The sequence below is a fragment of the Ziziphus jujuba genome, chromosome 2, assembly GCF_031755915.1.
Source record: "Ziziphus jujuba cultivar Dongzao chromosome 2, ASM3175591v1".
Lineage (NCBI taxonomy): Eukaryota > Viridiplantae > Streptophyta > Magnoliopsida > Rosales > Rhamnaceae > Ziziphus > Ziziphus jujuba.
This window is the reverse complement of record NC_083380.1, coordinates 13,153,965-13,176,566: the sequence shown is the minus strand read 5'-3', so window position 1 is coordinate 13,176,566 and position 22,602 is coordinate 13,153,965. Positions and strand designations below refer to the sequence as shown.

General features: G+C 32.8%; 2 protein-coding genes across 2 annotated transcripts; both read right to left on the bottom strand.

The window, feature by feature from the left end:
* Positions 1 to 679: 679 nt before the first annotated feature.
* Positions 680 to 1,394, bottom strand: LOC125422527 (Bowman-Birk type proteinase inhibitors I-A, I-B, and I-A'). Its single transcript, XM_048474525.2, has 2 exons — positions 1,250 to 1,394; positions 680 to 1,131 (listed from the first exon to the last, which is right to left on the bottom strand). The coding sequence occupies exons 1-2, from the start codon at positions 1,374 to 1,376 to the stop codon at positions 884 to 886; spliced, it is 375 nt and encodes a 124-aa protein (XP_048330482.1). The 5' UTR covers positions 1,377 to 1,394; the 3' UTR covers positions 680 to 883.
* A 16,662-nt stretch (positions 1,395 to 18,056) lies between these two features.
* On the bottom strand, positions 18,057 to 18,785 carry LOC125422532 (Bowman-Birk type proteinase inhibitor). The gene is made up of 2 exons (XM_048474548.2): positions 18,646 to 18,785; positions 18,057 to 18,488 (listed from the first exon to the last, which is right to left on the bottom strand). Exons 1-2 carry the CDS (start codon positions 18,770 to 18,772, stop codon positions 18,244 to 18,246), a joined length of 372 nt encoding a protein of 123 aa, XP_048330505.2. The 5' UTR covers positions 18,773 to 18,785; the 3' UTR covers positions 18,057 to 18,243.
* Between the last annotated feature and the right edge of the window lie 3,817 nt (positions 18,786 to 22,602).

Genomic DNA, 22,602 nt, shown 5'->3' with positions numbered 1-22,602 from the left:
ACCAATTTCCATTTATGATGTAGTACTATCTTACCCATCCTCGTTGGGCCATGTGGTTAATCGATTTTTGAATTTCATAAGAACTGATTGATCTTTTTCAAACACTACCTTTGATAGCTTGGAGGAGGAAGAGGTATACATCAATTTCTCTAACAAACTAATGCTTGTATGTGTAATGTTGGAAGCACTTTAAGACTTTAATATTTTAGAGAGAAACAAAATCCCTCAAATTTAACCTTAATCCCTGACCTAGCCAAAATGAAGGAAATAGAGGAAGTTTTAATGGTTGCCTCAGTGTTAAAAAAAAAAAAAAAAAAATTGTATACTAGTTATGGAGTTCTGTGAGAAAAGATGGTCTGAGGAGGAAAAAATAAAAATAAAAAACAAAAAACAAAAATTTAAAAAAAAAATTAAAACAAAAAAACAAAATCTTTCAGATTTATTGCCATGGAACACAGGAAAAATTAAAAAGAATCAAATCCTGGTTGACCTGGACGATTGTCGGGCTACGCAGTGAGTAGGTAACAGTAAGAAGAGTTGGAATTTTAAAATTACATGCATATTTTTCACTGGTAGGATAGGACTGGAGACGAAAAGAACGTATGAATGATCCCGATTGATAAATATTAATTTTGAAATATATTGGCAACAAGGCAACGTTGAACTTTTAGAACCCAACATTAATTAATTTTTATTAATCTTCACACGTGCATTTATTTTTTATATATAGAAAATTAAAGCCTCAACACCACCCAGCCATTGAGGCAAATTGAAGAAAATAAACACTAGCTAGTAGATCATGGAGCACATGATCATGTAGCATGATACATAACATATATACATATAATAACGGTGGGTTTATTAGTCTCTGATATCATGTGGATCAGGCAGACACTTGTTTGATGACCTGAGCGGTGGAGGAGGAGGATGAGCATGGTGGATCGCAGTAGTCCTTGATATCAAGGCACTGACACAGCGGTGGTAAGCTGAAAGTGCATATGCATTTTTTGCAGTTCTCGCACCGCTCGTTGCCGATAAAGATGTCAGTGCATCTGCACTGCGGTGGGTCGCTCTTCGTGCATAAGCAGTTATCACAGCACGCTGGAATATCTGGTCTTTTGTAACCATCCACTGTTTATAACCATAAAAAAAAAAAAAAATTATAATAAGTAAATTAATCTAACTTGGTAAACAATTCTGATTTTATAGAAGAATATATATATATATATATATGAGTTTAATATTATACCAGATTTTTGATTGTTGGTAGTGAGAAGCTTGAAGAAATCCAACCTATCAGCTTTTGCAGACACAACTAATACTGCAAGGACTAGCAGTGCTGCCTGTAAGACCACAATTTTCTTCAAGGCTGCCATTTCTGAAGATCGATCTGTTTTTTTTTTTTTTTTTTTTTTTCCTTTTTATTTTCTGAGCGGGGTGTGAGATTATGGAGAACTAGTTAGGGGTATTTATATACAACCCGCCAGAGACAGCACCAAAAGAGATGAAGATTATAATAGAATTAAAATGATATACATAAACTCGTGTTTTATTTATTTATTTATTTTTTACCTTTTGACTAAATGATATATTTTCCACTGGCATCAATTTTTTTTTATTATTTATTTATTTGTCACAACAATTATGTAGTAACATTTACCAATAGTAGTACGACAGCCATAGTCATAACTATAATTAATTGGTTTTTGTTTAAAATTAAAGCATCAGTTAGTTAAGTTGTCATTATCGGATTCATTGATGGTACGATAAATATATTTAAAAATATAATATATATGAATATTATATTATCGATGTGATAAATGGCATTTTCTTAATGCAAATTGATCATCTCTCTGCCAGTGTATCTCTAAAATCGAATGTCACCACCTCATTTATACAATATAGATTAATGTTTAATGTTTTGTTAATTTTTCCTTTCTAATATTTGTCGTTTTATTAAATAATTAACTACAGCATGTTTTCATATTTGTTCATGTGTTTAGGCATGGATTTTGTGAAAATTAGCATCTTCTATGCATATTCGATCCACTTCTATTAATTAATTGGGCTTTAGCCTTATCATTACCTTATCAATCTAAGGTCATCAATATAATCTTTTTTTTAATATATAATTGAATGGATTGATTCAACTTATATATAAAAAATATTATTTATTACTGTTAATGATAGAGCATTATTTGTAACTATATGATACATCATATAATAGTTCAATTTGGTAAATTATTAAACAGTGTTCTAAAAGGCACTAAAAAACCAGGGCTTTAGGCATGAGACGTGAAAAAAAAAAAAAAAAAGGGAAAAAAGCCTTGCATATGGGCTAGCATGGAAAAAAGTTGCTCAACTTAAAAGACGTGAGCCTTTTCAAAATTAATTTTTTAAAAGTTAATATATTTTTTTAAAGAAAAAGGAGTTAAAAACATATGAAAAGCTCCGTGCTCAAGTTGAAATAAAGGAGTAAAAAAAAAATTGATTTTGTATCAATGACATTGAAGATAAGTTAGATGGACAATATAATGAATTATAATTAAATAAAGAATACGGCAAGAGATAAATTATAATAATATTTAAATTGTTTATGTCAGGACCCGTCCAGAATTCCTCCCCGGAACCCTAGACAAGCCCTGATCTCAGAGAAACCCTACCAGACCCTCCAATTGGAAAATCCGGCAGAACCTCCCCTAAGGGATGGACTTACCACAAAATTACCTGCACTGAAAACACACTTCTATACTCATCCCCTTATTCCTCCCGCAAACTACAAATTGTTCCACAAATTTCAGCACTTCTCAACAATAACAACAGTCTATTGCATAAATGTAACACCCTGTCCCGAACCATGTCGGAATTTTTGCACGTTGACTGTTGACCGTTGACCGAAGGGGTCAAAAGTTGACTTTTTGACCCGGTTGGAATTCTAGGTTGACTGAGGTACTGTTACGAAGTACACGTTGGCACGAGTTCGTAGACTAGTAGCACGTTGAAAACGGAGCTACGGTTTGAAAGTTATGAGCAAAACAAGGTGAGGTCCAAACTGTCCAAGGGGTGCCGGAGTTGACTTTTTATTCATGCAAGGTTGAGCTTTGACTCATGCATGGTTGTGAAGTGCTCGTCGATACGAGTCCGTAGACTAGCGGCACGTCCGATTTGGACATGTGGTTTGAAAGTTATGGACCTGTAGAGTTTTTCAAACATCGTATTATTTTAATATTATTTTTAAACGCGTAACGATGTGCCATGTGTGACTTAATGAAGATGACCATGTGTCACCATGTTGAGAAGCCACATGTCAACCATGTGTAATATCAAATTATTTTTATTATTATTTTAAATAATATTATTATTATTTAATTATTAATTATTTTTATTTTATTTTCCTTTTTCTTTTTTCTTTTTTCTTTTCTTTTCTTTTTCCCCACGTGGGAAAACACCTTTCTCTCTTTTTTCCCTTCCTTCCCTTCTTCTTCCCCGAGCCCGACAGAGACAAAACAAAACCAGCAAAGACTTTTTCTCCCTCTCTCTCTCCTTTGACTCTCTCCCTCTCACTGTTTGACCGGCCGTTTGGCCGGATTTCAGTCGCCGAAAAGCCACACGCGCTGGCCACCGGTGTAGCCCATCTCCTCGCGATCTCGGCCTCCAAATTTCCAGGCCAGTCGCCGCCGGACGCGCCCAGATCGGGCCGGTGAAGTCGGCGGCAGCCGGTTATGTTTTTCCGGAGATTCTCGCCGTTTCCGACCAACCCAGTCCGACCCATACCTCTATCCCACCATTTTCGACCCCTATGAGTCCATTTCCGGGGTTAGATTGCCCAAAATCCCCACTGTTTGAAAGATCCCTCAAGTTTAAATTCGGCCGAAGCTTTCCGGCCAAATTCCGGCCACCTCCGGCGGAATTGGGGTCGATGGAGACCGGATTTGTAATCCTCGTCGCTCAAGATTCGATTTGGTATGTTATTCGCCTATTTTGGATAACGTTTGTATTTGACCCCCCGGGTACCGGGTATTATTTACCCGATTAAAATATTAATTTATTTGACTGTGTGTGAATTTTGTTCTAGGAGCACCGGTGAGTCGTGGAATTGATCCCATGGTGGATCATGGTTTAATTGCGTGCTCCAGGTGAGTGACCCACCTTTGAAAATGTTTTTGGGGTAATTAATTGTATTTATGTGGTATTAAATTGATATCTGTAATTGATGCTCATGTGGTGTACTTTAAATATAATCGGGAAATATATATTTACCCGTTGGTGCTAAATGGAATTTTTGGGGTCATTAAGAAATTCCCGATTATTATTTTATTGTGATTAAATGGTATTTATTACACATGAGCGAGTATTTTCAGTAATTTGTTGTGTTTGGATTTTATATTATTTTTCGGGCATAATTGGGTTAAATATTTTATGAAAATATTTGTTTAAGTTGGTGGTTTAATTTTATAAATTATGCCCGCGGTATTTCAATTGATGAATCTCGTATTACGAGAAAAGGTATGGTTTTATTTGTTATCGAAGTTTTCGTACCGGTTTGTTAAATAAAAATATGTGGGATGGTAAGTGTGAAAATTTGGTATATTTTCCACGGTAATTTTGGAAAATGGTACGGTTGGTTTAATAATTATTTTAGACGCATTCACACAGTATTGGTGTTCTGGTATATGTATATGTGGTTCAGCGCGCAAGTATTATTATTTCACCCGTGAGTTGCCATTGGACCGTGGGCAGGCAAGTTTGTTATTGCGCACAGCCTGGCAGGCAAGTTTGTTATTGCGCACAGCCGCCCCCCTCCTTGGCCGGGATGATGGTCTCAGCAGCGGTACTGTCGGGACGCCGAAATGCCGTTTGCAAGTTTCTCTCTTTAACCCCCATGCCAGTCGGTGCTCAAGACGCTGGGTATCGGAGAGCATCACTGGTATATGGTGTGGTGCGTCAAGTCAAGTGTAATTGTCAAGTGTAATTTTCAAATAAAGTTTCAAACCCCAAAAAGTACAAAATTATTTATTATAAATTATTGCAGTTTATTTATATTTGGGGTATTTATTTATTTATTTGTTGTTTGTTAAATTATTTGGTCCCTTGGTTTTTGGGAAGTACGAATATCGGGTTTTGTGAAAATGTTTTAAAAGGGGAACATTTCCAACAGAGTGAATAGTGAGGGTTTTGAGAGAAATTGTTACTTCAAATGTTTATTTATTTATTTATTATTTGTTCGGTATTCATTTATTAAATCCTTTTATTTGGTATATTATTAATATTAAAGGTGTACAGTAGATAGGGTCATTAACTGAGATGATTAGCATCTTACACTCTTAAATTCCGTTCCCCTAGGTCCAGGTTGGAGACGTTGATTGTCCGGGGCGAGCCCGACGTCTCAGTTCATTGCCGAAGGTTCAAGAAGTATTTCTTCCCTTTTTCCTCTCCATCCTGTATTACTTCTTATATGTCATTGTATAAATTCCACACTTATCTGTATAATGCTCTGTATACTGTATTGGACGTGTAGTTTTTATTTATGCACTGGGTTGCTGCTGTTGTTATTTGAAGTGCTGTGAATTTGTGGAATCAATTTGTAGTATTGTGGGAGGAATAAGGGGATGTTTATAGAAGTGTGTTTTCAGTGCAGGTAATTTTTTTGGTTAGTCTTACCCTTAGGGGAGGTGCTGCCGGATTTTCCGTTGGAAGGTTCGGTGGTATTTCCCAGGGATCAGGGCTTGTCTAGGGTTCTGGGGAAGGAATTCTGGACGGGTCCTGACAATAAATAAAACATAAGTGTCCCAATAGTATACAGAGTTTTAAGAAGTGCTAATCAACAGAAATACAACAAGGATGAAATAAATAATACACTTAAATGAAAGAGTACAAAAGTACTTCTCGAAACTCAATAGCAGTGGAAAAATTGGTTCGCTTCGGAAGAACGTCTACCACCACTTGTACCTAAGGGAACGGAACTTAAAAACGTGAGATGCTAATTATCTCAATGAGTGACCCTAACTACTGAACACTTTTAATGATAATAATAATAATAATAATAACAATTAAGGGAATTGAATAAATACCAACAATTAATACATAAATAATAATAAATAATAACTGTTGGAAACAATAATTTCCCTCAAAACTCTCACCAATCACTCCGTTTGAAATGTTCCCTTTTTAAAACAATTTCACAAAACCCGATGTACGTACTTCCCGAAAACCAAAGGATTAAACCATTTGATAAACAATAAATAAATAAATACATACATACCCCAATATAATTAAAATGTAATAAATTATATTAAATAATTTTTTTGAACACCTTTGGGGTTTGAAACGTTATTTGAAAATTACACCTGACGATTACACTTGACTTGACGCACCACACCATATACCAGTGATGCCCTCCGATACCCAGCGTCCTGAGCACCGACTGGCAGGGGGGTTAAAGAGAGAAACTTGCAAACGGCACTTCGGCGTCCCGACAGTACCGCTGCTGAAACCATCATCCCGGCCAAGGAGGGGGGCGGTTGTGCGCAATAACAAACTTGCCTGTCCACGGTCCAATGGCAACTCACGGGTGAAATAATAATACTTGCGCGCTGAACCACATATACATATGCCAGAACATCAATACTGTGTGAATGCGTCTAAAATAATTATTAAACCAACCGTACCGTTTTCCAAAACTACCGTGGGAAATACATTAAATTCTCACACTTACCATCCCACATACTTTTATTTAATACATCGGTACGAACCATCGATAACAAACAAACCATAACTTTTTCGAAATACGAGATGCAACCATAAAAATACCTCGGGCATAATTTATAAAATTTAAACAAATATTTTCATAAAATATTTAACCCAATTATGCCTAAAAAATAATACTTAAAACCACGTACAAATACTACCGAAATACAATTTGCTCATGCATGATAAATAAATTAAACCACAATAAAATTCATAATTAAATCGCACCACATGAGCATAATTTAAATACCAATTAAACATAATTAAATGCCCAAAATAATTTTTGAAGGTGGGTCACTCACCTTGAGGGCATAAATCAACTAAGATCCGCCGCAGGATCAACTCCACCACTCGTACGCGCACCTAAACAACCACAGTGTACCAACCAAAAATATTAATATTTTATTCGGGTAATTCCCAAATGGGTATACCGAATCGAAGCTCGAGTGATGAGGATCACTGATTCGGTCTTACTTTCCGGTGATCGGACCCGACGGGGTTGGAATCTCGCCGGAAAGCTTTTCGGATTTCGACTCCGCAATTCTCCCAAACCGTCGCGAATTGGCGGAAACGGATGCCGGATTCGGGTTCAGGAGATCGAACACAGTGGACAGGAGCTGGCGGTGGGACTGGGTACTCGCCGGAACAGTAACTTCCGGCGAGCCGTCGCGGTCGCCGGCGGCGGCGTGTGCGGTGGCCGTTGGCTGAGATTTTTTGCAGATTTGTAGATCGAGGGGAGAGCAATCCAACGGGACCGGCGATGAGGCAAACGGAGGCCGGATGGCGGAGAAATCACGGTTTGAAGATTTCCGGCCCCTCGCCGGAAAACGCTTCTATCCCGGCGCGTCGATGGTCCGGTGGCCTTGAAATTTGGTGGGTCGGCCGGACTTGAGGAGGTGGTGTTGGGTGTCTGGTGCGTGTGGCCAGAAAATGGCCGGAAATGGGTCAATCGGCGGTGGCAGGCGGTGGAGGGAAAAAGTCACCGCCGATTTTCGCCGCCTCGATCCGGGCGCGTCCGACGGCCAATGGCCGTGAAACTTTGAGGTTTTGCCGGAAATGGGGAGAGGAATCTTTCTGGCCGGCGCGTGTACAGTGAATCGGCCGGAAAATTTGAAAAACTCCGGTGGCCGGTCGGACTCTCTCTCTCTTTCTCTCTCCTCTCTCTCTTCCCCGAGATTTTTGTCAAATAAAAGCCACTGTGTGACACTGTTCATTCCACGTGGACCAATCAAGTGACGACACATGGCATTTTACTGTTTATCGACTCAAAAATATTAAAATATTACTGTACCCGGCAAACTTCACTCGTCCATAACTTTTTAACCGGATGTCCATTTTAAGCGTGCCGCTAGTCTGTGAACTCGTATCGACGAGCACTTCACAACCATGCATGAGTCAAAGCTCATTTCCCCATAAATGAAAAGTCAACTCCGGCACCCCTTGGATAGTTTGGACCTCAACTTGTTTTGCTCATAACTTTCAAACCGTAGCTCCATTTTCGACGTGCTACTAGTCTACGAACTCGGGGCATCGTGCACTTCGCCACGGTACCCTGGTCAACTCGAAATTTCAACTGGAACAAAAAGTCAACTTTTGACCCGCTCGGTCAACGGTCAACCTCGGTCAACGTGCACGGATTCCGGTGCGATTTGAGACGGGGTGTTATAGTTTATTTATAAATTATTAATAGATTAATTTTATGTTGAAAGCTTAAAAATTATGAAATTTTCTGAATTTATTATGATTAGTTGTATGCAAATTTATTTTAATTGTATGCATTAGGTAATATAAACTTATATAGATTTAAACTTTCAATTTTCATAGTATGTACCTTTTTTTATTTAATAGTTTTAAAATAATTAAAATAATAATAAAAATAAAAATGCCTGTCTACTCTTAGATTTCGCCTAAGTACGCCTAGGCTTTTAAGTGTCCCTTTTTTTTTTTTTTTTTTTTGGAAGATATTCTAAGTAATACCTCTTCATACAACTTCTCTATTTTTATTTTATACAGAACATAACGTAATTTTTATTTGTTTAAATTATTTGATGTAAGTTTTTTTTCTTTTGCAATTTCACTATTATATTTATTTACAAAACTCTGTAAACTTTTATTTTTTGGATGAGCTCACTTATCAAGACAAAGAACGACACCACTATTATATTTATTCGCTAAACTTTGTAAACTTTTCCAAATATTTAATACATTATCAAATTAAGTCATAATCACGAAATATGTCATTTAAAATAAAATCATGAATGCTCTAAAAACATAAATAATACAACTAAATCATACTAAAAACATAACTCATAGGAAATATATTAAAAAAAAAATTGTATTCATAGATTATATTATATGTAATCCCAAATGTAAATATTTTTTTCAGAATACATAAAATAAGGTCTTAGATTTTAGTCTAATCTACTTTGGGCATCTTATCAAACTAATACAATACATTCATTTTTTTTAAACTAATAGAATATATTCTTTTTTTTTTTTTTCCCCAAACTTCCAACCGATCCTAACTTTTCTTGATCACTTTCCATATCCATCCATAACTCCTAACTTTTCTTGATCACTTTCCATATCCATCCATAACTCACTCAATATATTCTCTCTTTTTGCAAAAGGTATTACTTATTATAAACTACAAGGGATTCTTATATATCATGGGGATTCGTCGAATCTTTGTATAATTCTTAATTGATGGTCATCTATGCTTTGTCTTCTCTAACACTTCTATTATTTTATATACTTCTTCATGAGTTCGATCCAAATTTTCTTTAATACTTAGTTTTATATACAATTAAACAATTATAAAATCTTCACCAAATTAAACAAACAATGCACCTTTATGTATTCGTCTCGTCTTTCATCTGGCCAATCTAATGCTTGGCATAAAATTGTAACGTCTTGTTGATGTTATCAATTTACACTATACGCCATACTGTTTTTTCATTTAATCGTACGCATTTTTCACTTGCTTTTGACTGAAACTTTTCTTTAGTTTCGTCTTCAATTCTTCTCAAATCCTAGTTCAAGCAACTGGTTTTAATATCACTTCTACTGTTTAGAATCACCTTAATTCCCTCTACAAAAACTTTATTGTTTTCACTCACATTTATAAAAGAAGAAACAAAAACTATCCATAAAAGAAAGGAATCAAACTAGTAATTAATAATAACAGAAATATATGTTTATAAAGTTACAATCATGTAATTGCAAATTCGTAATAAAATTGAATGCAGAACATTCCATTCCCAAATCAAAAGCAACCCATAATCAGTATTTTCATATTCAATAGGATAAGAATGGGTGGCTTGTGTGGCTTTTTCCATTCATAGTAAAGAATTTAAAGTATGTAATTGGACACAATTATGAACAAGAACCCTCCTCAGAAACAAAAACAATCTTCTTTTTGTGTTTGACCTCTTGTTCATGCAAAAAGGAGTGTACGTTGGCTACTTCAATGAGTCCAAAGGCAGTAGCTAAGAGTTTTCATAATTATGTTACTTTTTTTCCCCAAAAAACAAACCCAGACTCAAAAGCAATAAAGTGATGCCTCAAAAGAAAATTGTTGAGAGTGATGTCCTAAAATAAAATTGTATGTAGATATGGCGGGCCTGCCTAGCTTAGTTACACTCAAATCCTCCCACAGACATGCTTTGTTAAATGCATTACCCCTTGACTGTTATCGATTTTTATAATGCCAATAATCAGCATTGAGATTAGTATGTCTATGTTACTTACAATAATAAGAAAGTCCATTCGTTTAATGTGGGGTTCAACCATCAGCATGTATATGTTACTTACAGGATGAACTTGATTATATATATAGAAACCCTGAAGCTGATAAATATATATATATATATTCCATCTTATGCATCAGCAGGTAAGCAAAATTTGGCACATCAATCAAACCATATGTATATTGTAATATTTAGATGAATTGCTGAGAAAAACATGAAAGCAATATTCCTCAATCACTAATTTGATACCAAACAAAAGAACCAAGAAGCAGCAAGAATTTTAACGTACAACTTGAAAGACCCATAAATTTCATCAGATTCAGAAAATAAAGGGCCTTAATTTTTCCTCATCTTAAATGTGAAGAGGGCAACTACCCTTTAAAGCAAAAATCCCTTGTGGCCAGTTGATGGATCGTGCTTCAGTACCATTTGCCGTTTGATTTTTGCAATTATCATCAATTTTTTTTATATATTACCCCATATATATATATATATAGCCTATACTAATATTCAGACCCTATAAATAGTAAATACATAATGCACTTCTCCCACCGCGAAGTGAAGAATCTACCTTATTTGTTGGAGTTGTACTCCATTCTCTCAGTGGTTAAAGACAAATGACAGCATCAAAAGAATGAATATAAAAGCAAATAATATTAGAGACATAATTAACAAAAATAAAAAAATATTCTAATAAAACCAATAAGCCAGTGGTTAAGGATTTTCTACGCTACTAAATAGTAAAGCTGTCACCAAGAACATTTCCCGCCACTTCTAACTGGATGTGAAACCAATTAATAATCATTTAAGATTTAACACATAATATTGTGAGCTTCTAGTTTGGTTTTTTATATTTGGTTTAAATAAAAATGAAGAGGAATATCCTCTGTTTGTTTCCCGAGAAAGTCAATAGCAGAAACGAAATAAATTCTGAGTAATTTGATTTTCATGAATTGTCTTTTTGCCTCTGATTTCTGCTCTTCGCGCTTTCGGTTTAGTTTAGCAATTTTGGACATTTTCATTTCGAAGGAACTCAGCTCCAATTTTCTGTGCTCTGTGATTTGTATTTCGATTTTCTCTGCATTTGACAATTTACAATAAATTTCATCAATTTCTTTCATTAATTTTTACAAAATCATTTTTTTTTTCTTCGGTTTCATTCCCTTCTATGCAGCTAAAACTATACACTATCTGGATTCTAATTTTTTTTTTTTTTATTCTTTGTATGATGTTATTCTTGTTCAAGAATCAGCATTTGTTTAGTTAAGAATCTCTAATATTATTATTTATAAAAAATAAAAAAAAGAAAAGATAGTTAAATTTATTTTATTGAATGCCTATTTTGGAAAAAAGGAATACGATAGTTAAATTTGTTTATTGAATGCCTATTTTGGAAAAAAGGAATATGACGTTTATTTATGTTATGCAGGTTCACAATCGGTGAAGTGAAGGAATATGACGTTTATTTATGTTATGCAGGTTCACAATCGGTGAAGTGAACTAGGTCCAATACTCTGCTTCTTATTTTCTTTTATTTTTATTTTTTTAATAGGTCATTGATGTTACATATGAAATAGTAGATTCTTTGCTTTTTGATATATAGAATAGATATATGGGGACAAACAGGGGCATGTTCTAAATTTATATTAGAGGGATGTCTGTGTACAGAGAAGAAACCAAAAAATAATTGAAGAAGCTCTAGCTTTAATGATCATTTTCTGCATTCTTGATTCACATTTGCTATTTCCATACTATATTGTTGTAATAAAAAGTTCCTTGTGCAGCCAAGCATTTGTAACGACGTCCGGTCCCTTTTGGGTCAAAGCAGTCGTAGTAGGTTTATAACTGCTGCCTAAGTGACTCACAAATTTTCATATGCTGAACAATTTATTTGAAGCAATTTACAAATGGCATTATCGAATAGAGATGCTGATTTTGATGTTTCTCTCTCACTTGTTCATTTTCTTATCTTTGAGATGTATTTAGTTGACACTTACACTATGCTTATAATTAATATTTCTTGCCTTTTTCTTTTTTTTTTTTTTTTTTCCTTTTTTTGGCTTGAACAATTTTCATTGATTTACATTTTGGTTGCTGAGTAAATTAGGCAGATGGTTATCACAACGTTGACATCGTGGATTTTATGACCAGTTTAAATTATCTTCTTGCTCAATGAGAGATTTAGAAATCTGAAAATTTACAATAACTTCATACTTTTGCACATAGAAATAAACAGTATATTTCTTGATGCTATTGGAACAATCCAATTTAATCTAAATGGGAGGATCCCTCATAGGAAGCACCAAAAAAAAAAAAAAAAAAAAACTTGGGTATTTTCAATTATGATCCTTTTGATTATGGCAAATATCATGTAATAATGGGACTTGCAGGTTTCAGCTGACTGATATGTAAAACATGTACAAGAACGCCCTAAGTATATGTTTGAAGAACAGGCTGCGTAACTGTAAGACTACGATTTTGACATGTTTATGGAGTGGTATAGTTTTAAACGTGTGGTCAGCACCAAATTATTGTTTTAGTCCTGGGGATGTTGCTTCTATATTGTGCCTCAATGAGCATATCGTAGAAGCTTTTTGCATGATATCCTTTAATATTTGCTCTTATCTTGCAAAAATTACCTCAAACTGTACGCATATAATGTAGGAATGAATTGTAAGAATACTCTGAATTTTTCCACAAAGTGTAGTTTCGGGACTTGGATAAATTTAATTTGTTGTGCACTATTGCTTGGAGTTGGAGCTTCAAGAGTTCTTTTGCTGAGCAGTGGTGGGTGGGATTTAGAGCCTAAAGGGAATGAATAGATTAATGGTTTCTCCATTTTCTGACAAATTAGTCATAAATCGTAACATGAGCAACACATTTTATTTTAAATGTTTTGTTACTTCATGTTTTGGTTGCATATGAAGATGCTGACATATTAAAGGTGACTTATCCTAAAATTACTATTTGTTCTCTTGTGAAGACTACATGAGTTTTAAATTCTCTTTTCAGGTGGTCCCTGCTCCTATATTGCAAAATAGTCACTGCTTACACAGGTTTGTAGCTTTTAGGTTTTCGTAGTTTGTCCATCATAGTCTGTAGCTTTGAGGGTTATCATAGATTAATGTGTTTTTCTCTTATGCCTTTCAAAACTTATGTGCACTGTGCAGTCCAAAAGATTAGCTTTTACCTTAATAGTAAAAGCAATACTTTATTTGCTCTGTTATATTTTTGCTGTAAAAGTAAGTCACACTTTTTGATCTTATATGCAGGGGTCACTGCTAGATTTATTGTCAAAACTGGTTAATTCACTTTCTTCGTCAACTGAGGGGTACATGTTATTTTTTATCTATTTATTTATTTATTTTATTTTATTATTATTTTTTTATTTTTTTTTTTGGGTTTATCATCTATATACATTAGATGACACTTTCATGTTTCCTACTTGTTATAATTATTTTCTTTTATATATTTCCTTTTCTGTTTCTTTGTTGGAAACAACTGGAGTTCTCTTTATATATGTTCTTTTTTGTTTTGTTTTATTATTATTATTTTTTTGTTTTTTTATATTCTATAGTTATTTTTATTTTCACTTTACATTTTTCTTTTTCATTTTTCATTTCTTTTTATCTAATTGTAGGTCTCTTTATACTTCCTTTTTGTTTGAATATCCTTGAATCTTAATAGCACATATGCAGGGCAGATGCTGCAGCAATGGCAATAACAACAACTGACCATTTTAGCGAGAGTGTCACAATTGAATCTCAGGTATGCAGGAATTTGTTTCCCATATCATTTTTCTAGTATCATGACTTTGACATATGGATATTGGCTTGGACTCTTTCCCTTATTCATTTACCAATAGTTGAATGCAATATGTGTATATATATATACAGGGCTGTTATTATAGTTAAAATCGGGTGCCATATGATAGGTAACAACCGTATATAATTGTCAGATTTGTATGATATGCGTGATATGGTAATTTTGAATGGCTGCTGCGCATCAAGTAGTGGACAATTCGCCCCACAACAGCACTTTCATATATTTGGGATGAGGGTGTGTGTGTGTGTGTGTATGTGGGGCAGAGATAGGTGTGAAAAGTTCATATAATAGCTTCATTTCATATCTAAAGATCTCGAGCTCTAGAGTACTAAAGATGTTGGCTTCTTGTGATTGAAACTCTTAGGAATTCCTTATTAGAACTCCAGCTACCAGCCTAGTCTATGATTTGTGAATTACACAGGTTGCAGGAAGAAGTGCAGGAATTGGGGGACGGCAAAGGATTTTGGAATGATTCACCCAAAATATGGCTACCATGCAGTGTCATTTTTTTTTTTTTTTTATCTTGTCGATATAATTCGAAGTCATTGCTGTGGCAAACTGAAAATATCCAGCTTCTTTGTCAAAAGAATCATACAAACACTGCACAAAGGCAAAAGTTTCACAGGCAAGAATATATCAAGTTTTTCTAATATTAGAATGCTATATAAACAACCTTAGAAAAGCAGGTGCAAATGACTATAATGAGCAAATTAATATTCAAAATACATGCAATAAACATTCAGCAAGTTAAATATATAACACATGCTGGTATTACAATTCTTGCACTCAACATTTATTAGATCAAATGACAGAGAAATAGCAACAAAAATCTAAAACATGATAAAGAAAATAGACAAAATAGGCCCGATTCTCGACGAGATTTTAGTTCTTCCTTAATAAGTAGTCCACCTTTATGATACAACATATCAAATGCGAATATGCAGACATCAACCTCGATGTTGTTCAAGTCCACATTTTTTCGAGGTCGAGGGATGAGTTTCTGCTAAGAAATCTTTGTATGAGATACGTTCTAACTCAAGGCAACGGCTATGTATCAACTACCATTTCGAACAATGTGTAAGTAAAACAATCTTTCATGGAAAAAGAATCAATGCATTTGATGTACTTAATTCTTTCTTATATATGTATATATATATATATATATATACATATATAATATGGCTTCAATGAGGATGCTAATTTAAAGAGATTATGAGGATGTATATCCTTTAATATATTACGGAATGTTGCAAAATATGTATTCTCAATATATTCTTAAATTAATATCGTTATTGGAACCTGACTATATATGTATATATATATTGGATTTGATCCGAAAAAAGCCAAAAACAGTAGGGCAGATTTTTTTTAATTTTGCAGTCACAAGCAATAATGATCTTACAGATAAATTCTTTGACCCGTAAGATACCAAAAAATATTGAAAAACAGACCTGAGACAAACATTAGAAAACTGCTATATGTTCGCTTGCTACATTAAGAGCTCTCAGGAGAAAAACAAAAGAGCCAAGAGAACACTTCACATAAATCAGCATTGTAGCAGAGCCTGTGTCTTGATATACACACACAAACATACGCAGAGATTACTATACTTCAAATATTAAGTTGCACATTCCACAAAACCTGCACTCGAATAAACTTGTCTGGAAATTCCAATTCTTAGAATTTTAATATTTTACTTTCTCTAGTGTATTGATTTTAATGTTCTAGTTGAATTAATGATGATATAATACAACAAAAATTTCCACAAGCATTGTGAGATTGGATTAATAACAACCTGATGGAAAAGGATATACAAGGTCCATTCAAATTTGTTTCATACCAATGATATAAACTCTGGCATTATTGTAGTTAACAATTTTCCGCAGCAAGTCTCACACAAATAATCAAATTTAAAAGGGTGAATTGCATAAACACTCCTTGTCTTTTATAGTTTTATCACATACACCCTTTTGTTTTTTTTTTTTAAATAAAAATAAAAAAATATTACAAACAATTGCCCTTATGTTTTAGTTTCATTGGCAAAATACTTTTATGAAAATTTATAAATAAAATTCTAACTTGAAAACAAAAATTAACAATACTTAAAAAAAAAAAAAAAAAACTTTTTGTAAATACAAATAAAAAGTACAAAAATATTTACCTTCAAAAGTAAACAGTTTAAAGTTGTGTTTGAAAAATCTAGCTTAAAGTGGGTAACTAATGCTATAAATAATTTCTTTACAAAAAAAAAAATATATATATATATATATATGTTATAAATATTTTAAAAGGTGAAGATCATTTCTCTTCGTGCACACTAATTTTAACTTTTAAATGAAAATATATCGATATTAATGATAATAAGAAGACAACGATAACAGTAATAAATTATTATTATTATTATCCTTAACGGTTGTGTCCAACCCATCCATGTGATGGGTTTTTTCATCTTCTACATATGTTTTACACTGCCGCTGCTACAAGTCAACAAGTTTTAGTGTTTTTTTTTTCTTTTTTTTTTTTTTTTTTGGTTGTTGTTGTTGTTGTTGTCACGGTTATAAAATTGGTGATAATATCGATAAATCTTGGTAAGCGATTGGAATTTTCTGTTCATTTTTTATGTTTCGGACCCTATCAAAATGAACACGTCACTTTAAAATTTTTCTCAATTTTTTGCGGGACCCACCGCATTAAATGTAAAAGATTTTGTTATCTGTTTTTTTTTTTTTTTAAATTTTTAACCTTTTTATTATTTATTTATGCACTGTTCCTTTAGACAGCTAGTTTCTTCCATTTTTTTTATTTTCTATTTTTAATCTGCTAAGGCAGCTATTAAGATTAATGTGAGGGTTTTTGTTTCTCTTTAATGATGTAGACACATTAAGTCCTTAAAAAGAAGAAAAATATATAATACTTAATTGCTTCCCAACTTCCCAAGGGACCCCCAAGTCACATTAGTTAACGTACGTCGACCTCGTTGCAAGCTCAAATACAACCACCTACTCTCAAGGTTGGGATAATACCTTGCCACCACTTCAGATTTCTGATCTACCAATTTCCATTTATGATGTAGTACTATCTTACCCATCCTCGTTGGGCCATGTGGTTAATCGATTTTTGAATTTCATAAGAACTGATTGATCTTTTTCAAACACTACCTTTGATAGCTTGGAGGAGGAAGAATTATACATCATTTTCTCTAACAAACTAATGCTTGTATGTGTAATGTGGGAAGTACTTTAAGACTTCAATGTTTTAGAGAGAAACAAAATCCCTCAAGTTTAACCTTAATCCCTGACCTAGCCAAAAAGGGGAAGCTTTAATTGCTGCCTCAGTCTTAACATAAATAAATAAATAAAAGTATAATAGTTACGGAGTTCTGAGAGAAAAAAGAGGGTCTGAGGAAAAAATTTAAAAAAATTTAAAAAACAAAAAACAAAATCTTTCACATTATTTGCCGTGGGACCCAGAAAAATTTGAAAAAAATCAAATCCTGGTTGACCTGAACGACTGTTGAGCTATCCAGTGAGTGAGAGAGGAAACAGTTAGAAGAGCTGAAATTTTAAAATTACGTTTTTATTTTTAATTGATAGGATAAGATTGGAAAAATAAAAAATAAAAAAAAAGAAAGAGATAAATGATCCGATTGATGAATATTAATTTAGAAATATATAGGCAATAAAGCAAAGTTGAACTTTTAGAACCCAACATTAATTAATTTTTATTAGTCGTACATGTTTTTTTTTTTTTTATTTATATAGAAAATTAAAGCCTCAACACCAGCCAGCCATTGAAGCAAACAGAAGACATTAAACACTAGCTAGTAGATCATGGAGCACATGATCATGTAGCATGATACATAACATACACATATATATACATATATATTAACGTTGGGTTTATTAGTCTCCGATCATGTGTGTCATGCAGCCACTTGTTTGATGATCTGAACGGTAGAGGAGTATGAGCATGGTGGATCGCAGTAGTCCTTAATATCACGGCACTGACACTGCGGTGGGAAGCTGCGAGTGCATCTGCACTGTTCACAGTTCTCGCACCGCTCGTCGCCAGTAAAGATGTCGGTGCATCTGCACTGCGGTTGTATGCTCTTCGTGCAGACGCACTTATCACAGCACGCTGGAATGTCTGGTCTTTTGTAAACATCCACTGTTTATAACTATATAAAAAATAAATAAAAAAAATTTAAAAAAAAATTATAACAAGTAAATTAGTCTAACTTGGTAAACAATTCTGATTTTATAGAAGTATATATATATAATATATATATATATATATCTATATACATGTGAGTTTAATATTATACCAGATTTTTTATCGTTGGAAGTGAGAAGCTTGAAGAAATCCAACCTATCGGCTTTTGCGGACACAACTAGTACTGCAAGAACTAGCAGTGCTGCCTGCAAGACCATAATTTTCTTCAAGGCCACCATTTCTGAAGATCGATTTGATCTCTTCTTCTTAGCTTTTTTTTTTTTTTTTTTTCTTCTTCTTCTTCTTTTTGAGTGGGTGTGAGATTATGGAGAACTGGTTTGAGGGTATTTATCTACACAAAGGAGAGACAGCATCTAAAGAGATGAACATTATGATAAAACTAAAATGATACGTATTTCGCGTGTTTCACATTTTGTTTGATTGTTTCACTAAATGATACATTTTCCAATGACGTCAAAATCTTTTTTCATTTTAATTTTTTTCTATTTGTCACAAATGTAGTAATGGTTAGTACGACAGCTGTAGTCATAACTATAATTAATTGGTTTTGTTTAAAATTAAAGCATCAATCAGTTAAATAGTCATGTCTCTTGGATTCATTGGTGATATAATGAATATATGTTAAAATGAATATATTTTAAGATATAATATATATGAATATTATATTATCAATGTGATAAATGGCAATTTTTTTTAATGCAAATTGATCATCTCTCTACCATTGTATCTCTAGATCCAATGTAACTACCTCGTTGATACAAAATGGAAGTAATATTTAATGTTTTGTTCTTTATTCTTTTTTTCTTTCTAATATTTATCGTTTTATTAAATAATTAACCAAAGCATATTTTCACATTTTGTCCATGTGAAAATATGGACAAATTCGACCCACTTCTATTAGTTGATTGAGCTTGAGCCTTATAATGACCTTGATCAATCTAGCTATCTTCATCAATATATCAATATGATTTTGTTTATATATATCTGGATAGGTCAGTTCACTTTATAAATAAAAAATATTATTTATCATTGTTAATGACAAGAATCAATTGTACCGATATATTATATAGTGGTTTAATTGTTTGCTATGAAAAGGTAGATTTTAAGCATGTTTAAACATAAGACATGGAGAAAAAGTCTTGCATATGAGCTAGGCGCTAAAAAAAAGTGATCAACAATGTTTTGACCATCAAAAGGCAAGCCTAGACTTGAAAATGTCCATGCCTTTCCAAAATATATATATATATATATACATATATATATATATATTTTTTTAAAAGTTGATTTAATTTTTTTTTTTAAATAAAAGTATGAAAAGCTTTGATGCTCAAGTTGAAATAAAAAAGTTCAAAAAATTGATTTTATATCCGATGACATTGAAAATGAGTTAGATGAAAACGATATTGAGTTAGAGTTAAATAAAAAATATTATAAGAGATAAATTATAGTAATATTTAAATGGTCTAATTGTAAATTATTAAGAGATTTGTTTTTTTGTTGAAAACTTGAAAATTATGAATTTATTATGATTAGTTGTTTTTAAATTTAGTTTAATTGGATGCATTAGGATAATATAAACTTATACAAATTTTAACATTCAAAGTATGTACCTTTTTTATTTTTATTTTTTAATGTTCTTAAGATAATTAAAATAATAATAGAATTTTTTTTAAAAAAATGTCTTTTTATGCCTAGGTTTCGCTTAGGTATTCTAAGGCTTGAGGGTTGATCTTGTTGTCTTGCCACACCCCATACGTTTTAGAATCTTACTCTGAAATGATTCACATTAATATATTAGGATTTTAGCATTGACACTTGAGCTTGATTTGCTGAGGTCTATGGAAATAATCTTAGTTTCAAAGCAACCCCCAAAACATCTTTATACTTTGTCATATCACAAATCTTCAAAAACCTTTTCAAATAAGCATTGGAATCTACACTAGCTAAACCATAGAAAGGTTTCTTAGTAAGCAAGTTCATAGTAAAGCACTCTTTATTTCCAAATTAGGAGCGGCATTATCCAGAGTCCTTACGCAAGACACAGATCATCAACACTCACAAATGGGAAGACCATCTTCTCCTTGATTAGCCATGCATGATATCTCTTTTTTCAATTTCCCAACGCCTATAAACACGATCTTGTAGTTCCCTTAATTCTTGTCTCTTTTATGCTCTTAATGCTCTTTCGGAAGTTTGCACTTGTTGTTACACACTCATAAATCAAAAGTAAGCTCCTCGTAAAACTCAAAGAGAACGTTACTGTGAGAGTTAAAGTTTAGCAAATCAGCAAATCGAAGCAAGTAAAGGAACAAAATAACTAGAAATTTTTAAAATTAAATAAATAATGCTGAACTAATTTAACAACTTGTGAAAACACAAAGCTAAATCACCTAAATCTAAAGCAAACAGAATTCAAAATTGACAAAAATATCTTCTTTTTTTTTTTTTTGTCAATATGAAGTGCGGCTAGAACAAATAAAATAAAGACAAATAACTTTCGAAAGAACAAAATCTAAAATCCTAACTCTAAATGAACCTCAGACTTAAGCTAGACAAAGAAAAGAATTTTTCTATCTTATTTTATCAAATAATTAATAACACAGCATGGAATCCACCTCTAACTAATCCAATTTAATTACTAGTATGCTTATTTTATTAACCAATATTCATTCAACCACACTTAATTATAATATTAATCTATTTCATCTTTCGGTTCTTCATTGTGAACCCCAAATCAATTTCCAATAGATAATTGCCAAATAGATTTCATGTAAGCACCATGTCTTCATTCTTCGTCATTCCCTTCAACCAATCTTTAAGCCATCTTTTGGACATCCAAATCTATTTATTTTGCCTTGATTTTACCTGGAAAAGTTATCTATATCTTAGCTTTCCAAGCATATAACATTTTAAAAATTTTAACATTGTGAAAGGCATTTGAAACTCAATTTTTACATTGGATTGCAAATCAGCTAAACCGTGCACTTTCTTCAACTTTAAAGAATAAACTGTACTGGTTGGTTGGTCCGAATGCAATAAAATTTTCAAAGGGTAATTCATGTTGAAAGTTTTTCAACTAGAAGCACTTCAAAATTCCACATAAAACTCCAAATATAATAAAAATATATATATATTTATTGCATAGATTTCAACTTTTTCAGTATTTTGCTTGATATCTTTTTTTTGGCCTAAAATTTGAAAAAACACAAAACTAAGTAGTTTTCCATATAAACTGAATATAAAACAAATAAATATTAAGTATAAAAGATAATATAAAAAATCGCAAAATTTTAAACCGATCAACTAGCACTAAAATTCCATTCTTCTTCAATTATTTCACATAAAAATTAAAAAATTAAATAAATAAAAAAAGACGTTTTTGTCTGAATCTTGATTAGCACACATACTGTATTTAAATTTAAAAGAAACCACATAAGTGAACGACACCATAACCTTAAAACCATAAAAAGGTGAAAAATTTTCGATACCCCCTTTAAATTATATTTATTACATATATATATATATATATATATATTGGGGTCAAAGGAAATAGTTTATTCAAAAAGAAAAGAGTACATCAGGGTGAATCATTCTTGAGAATAGATACAAAATCATGAGATAAACTAGAGTTCCATTCAAGGAGAAGACATTTATTTCTAGCAGATTTTGCGATCCAATGGGCTGCTTTATTGGCTTTTCTAGGCAAAAAGTTAACCTTCCATTGATTTACCTGACATAAATATTCCCGCATATCTTCATTGATGCTTCACAAGTCCATAATAAGCTAGTATCCCCCTTCGTGAAAAAATCCACAAAAATTTTCGAATCACCCTCGAAAATGACTTTTTCCCATCCCCAGTCTATTATACACATGCATACAATGCTAGAATGAAACGGAGTAACCTGAGGCATGCAACGTAAGAAATGACCATTATTGCGCCGAGCAATACACCATCCCTGCTTCTTTGTTTTGAATACCCCCTTTAAGATTTCATAAGAAACGTGTTTCATTGTTTTCATAAAAAAGGCTTAGTTAATGTAATACACA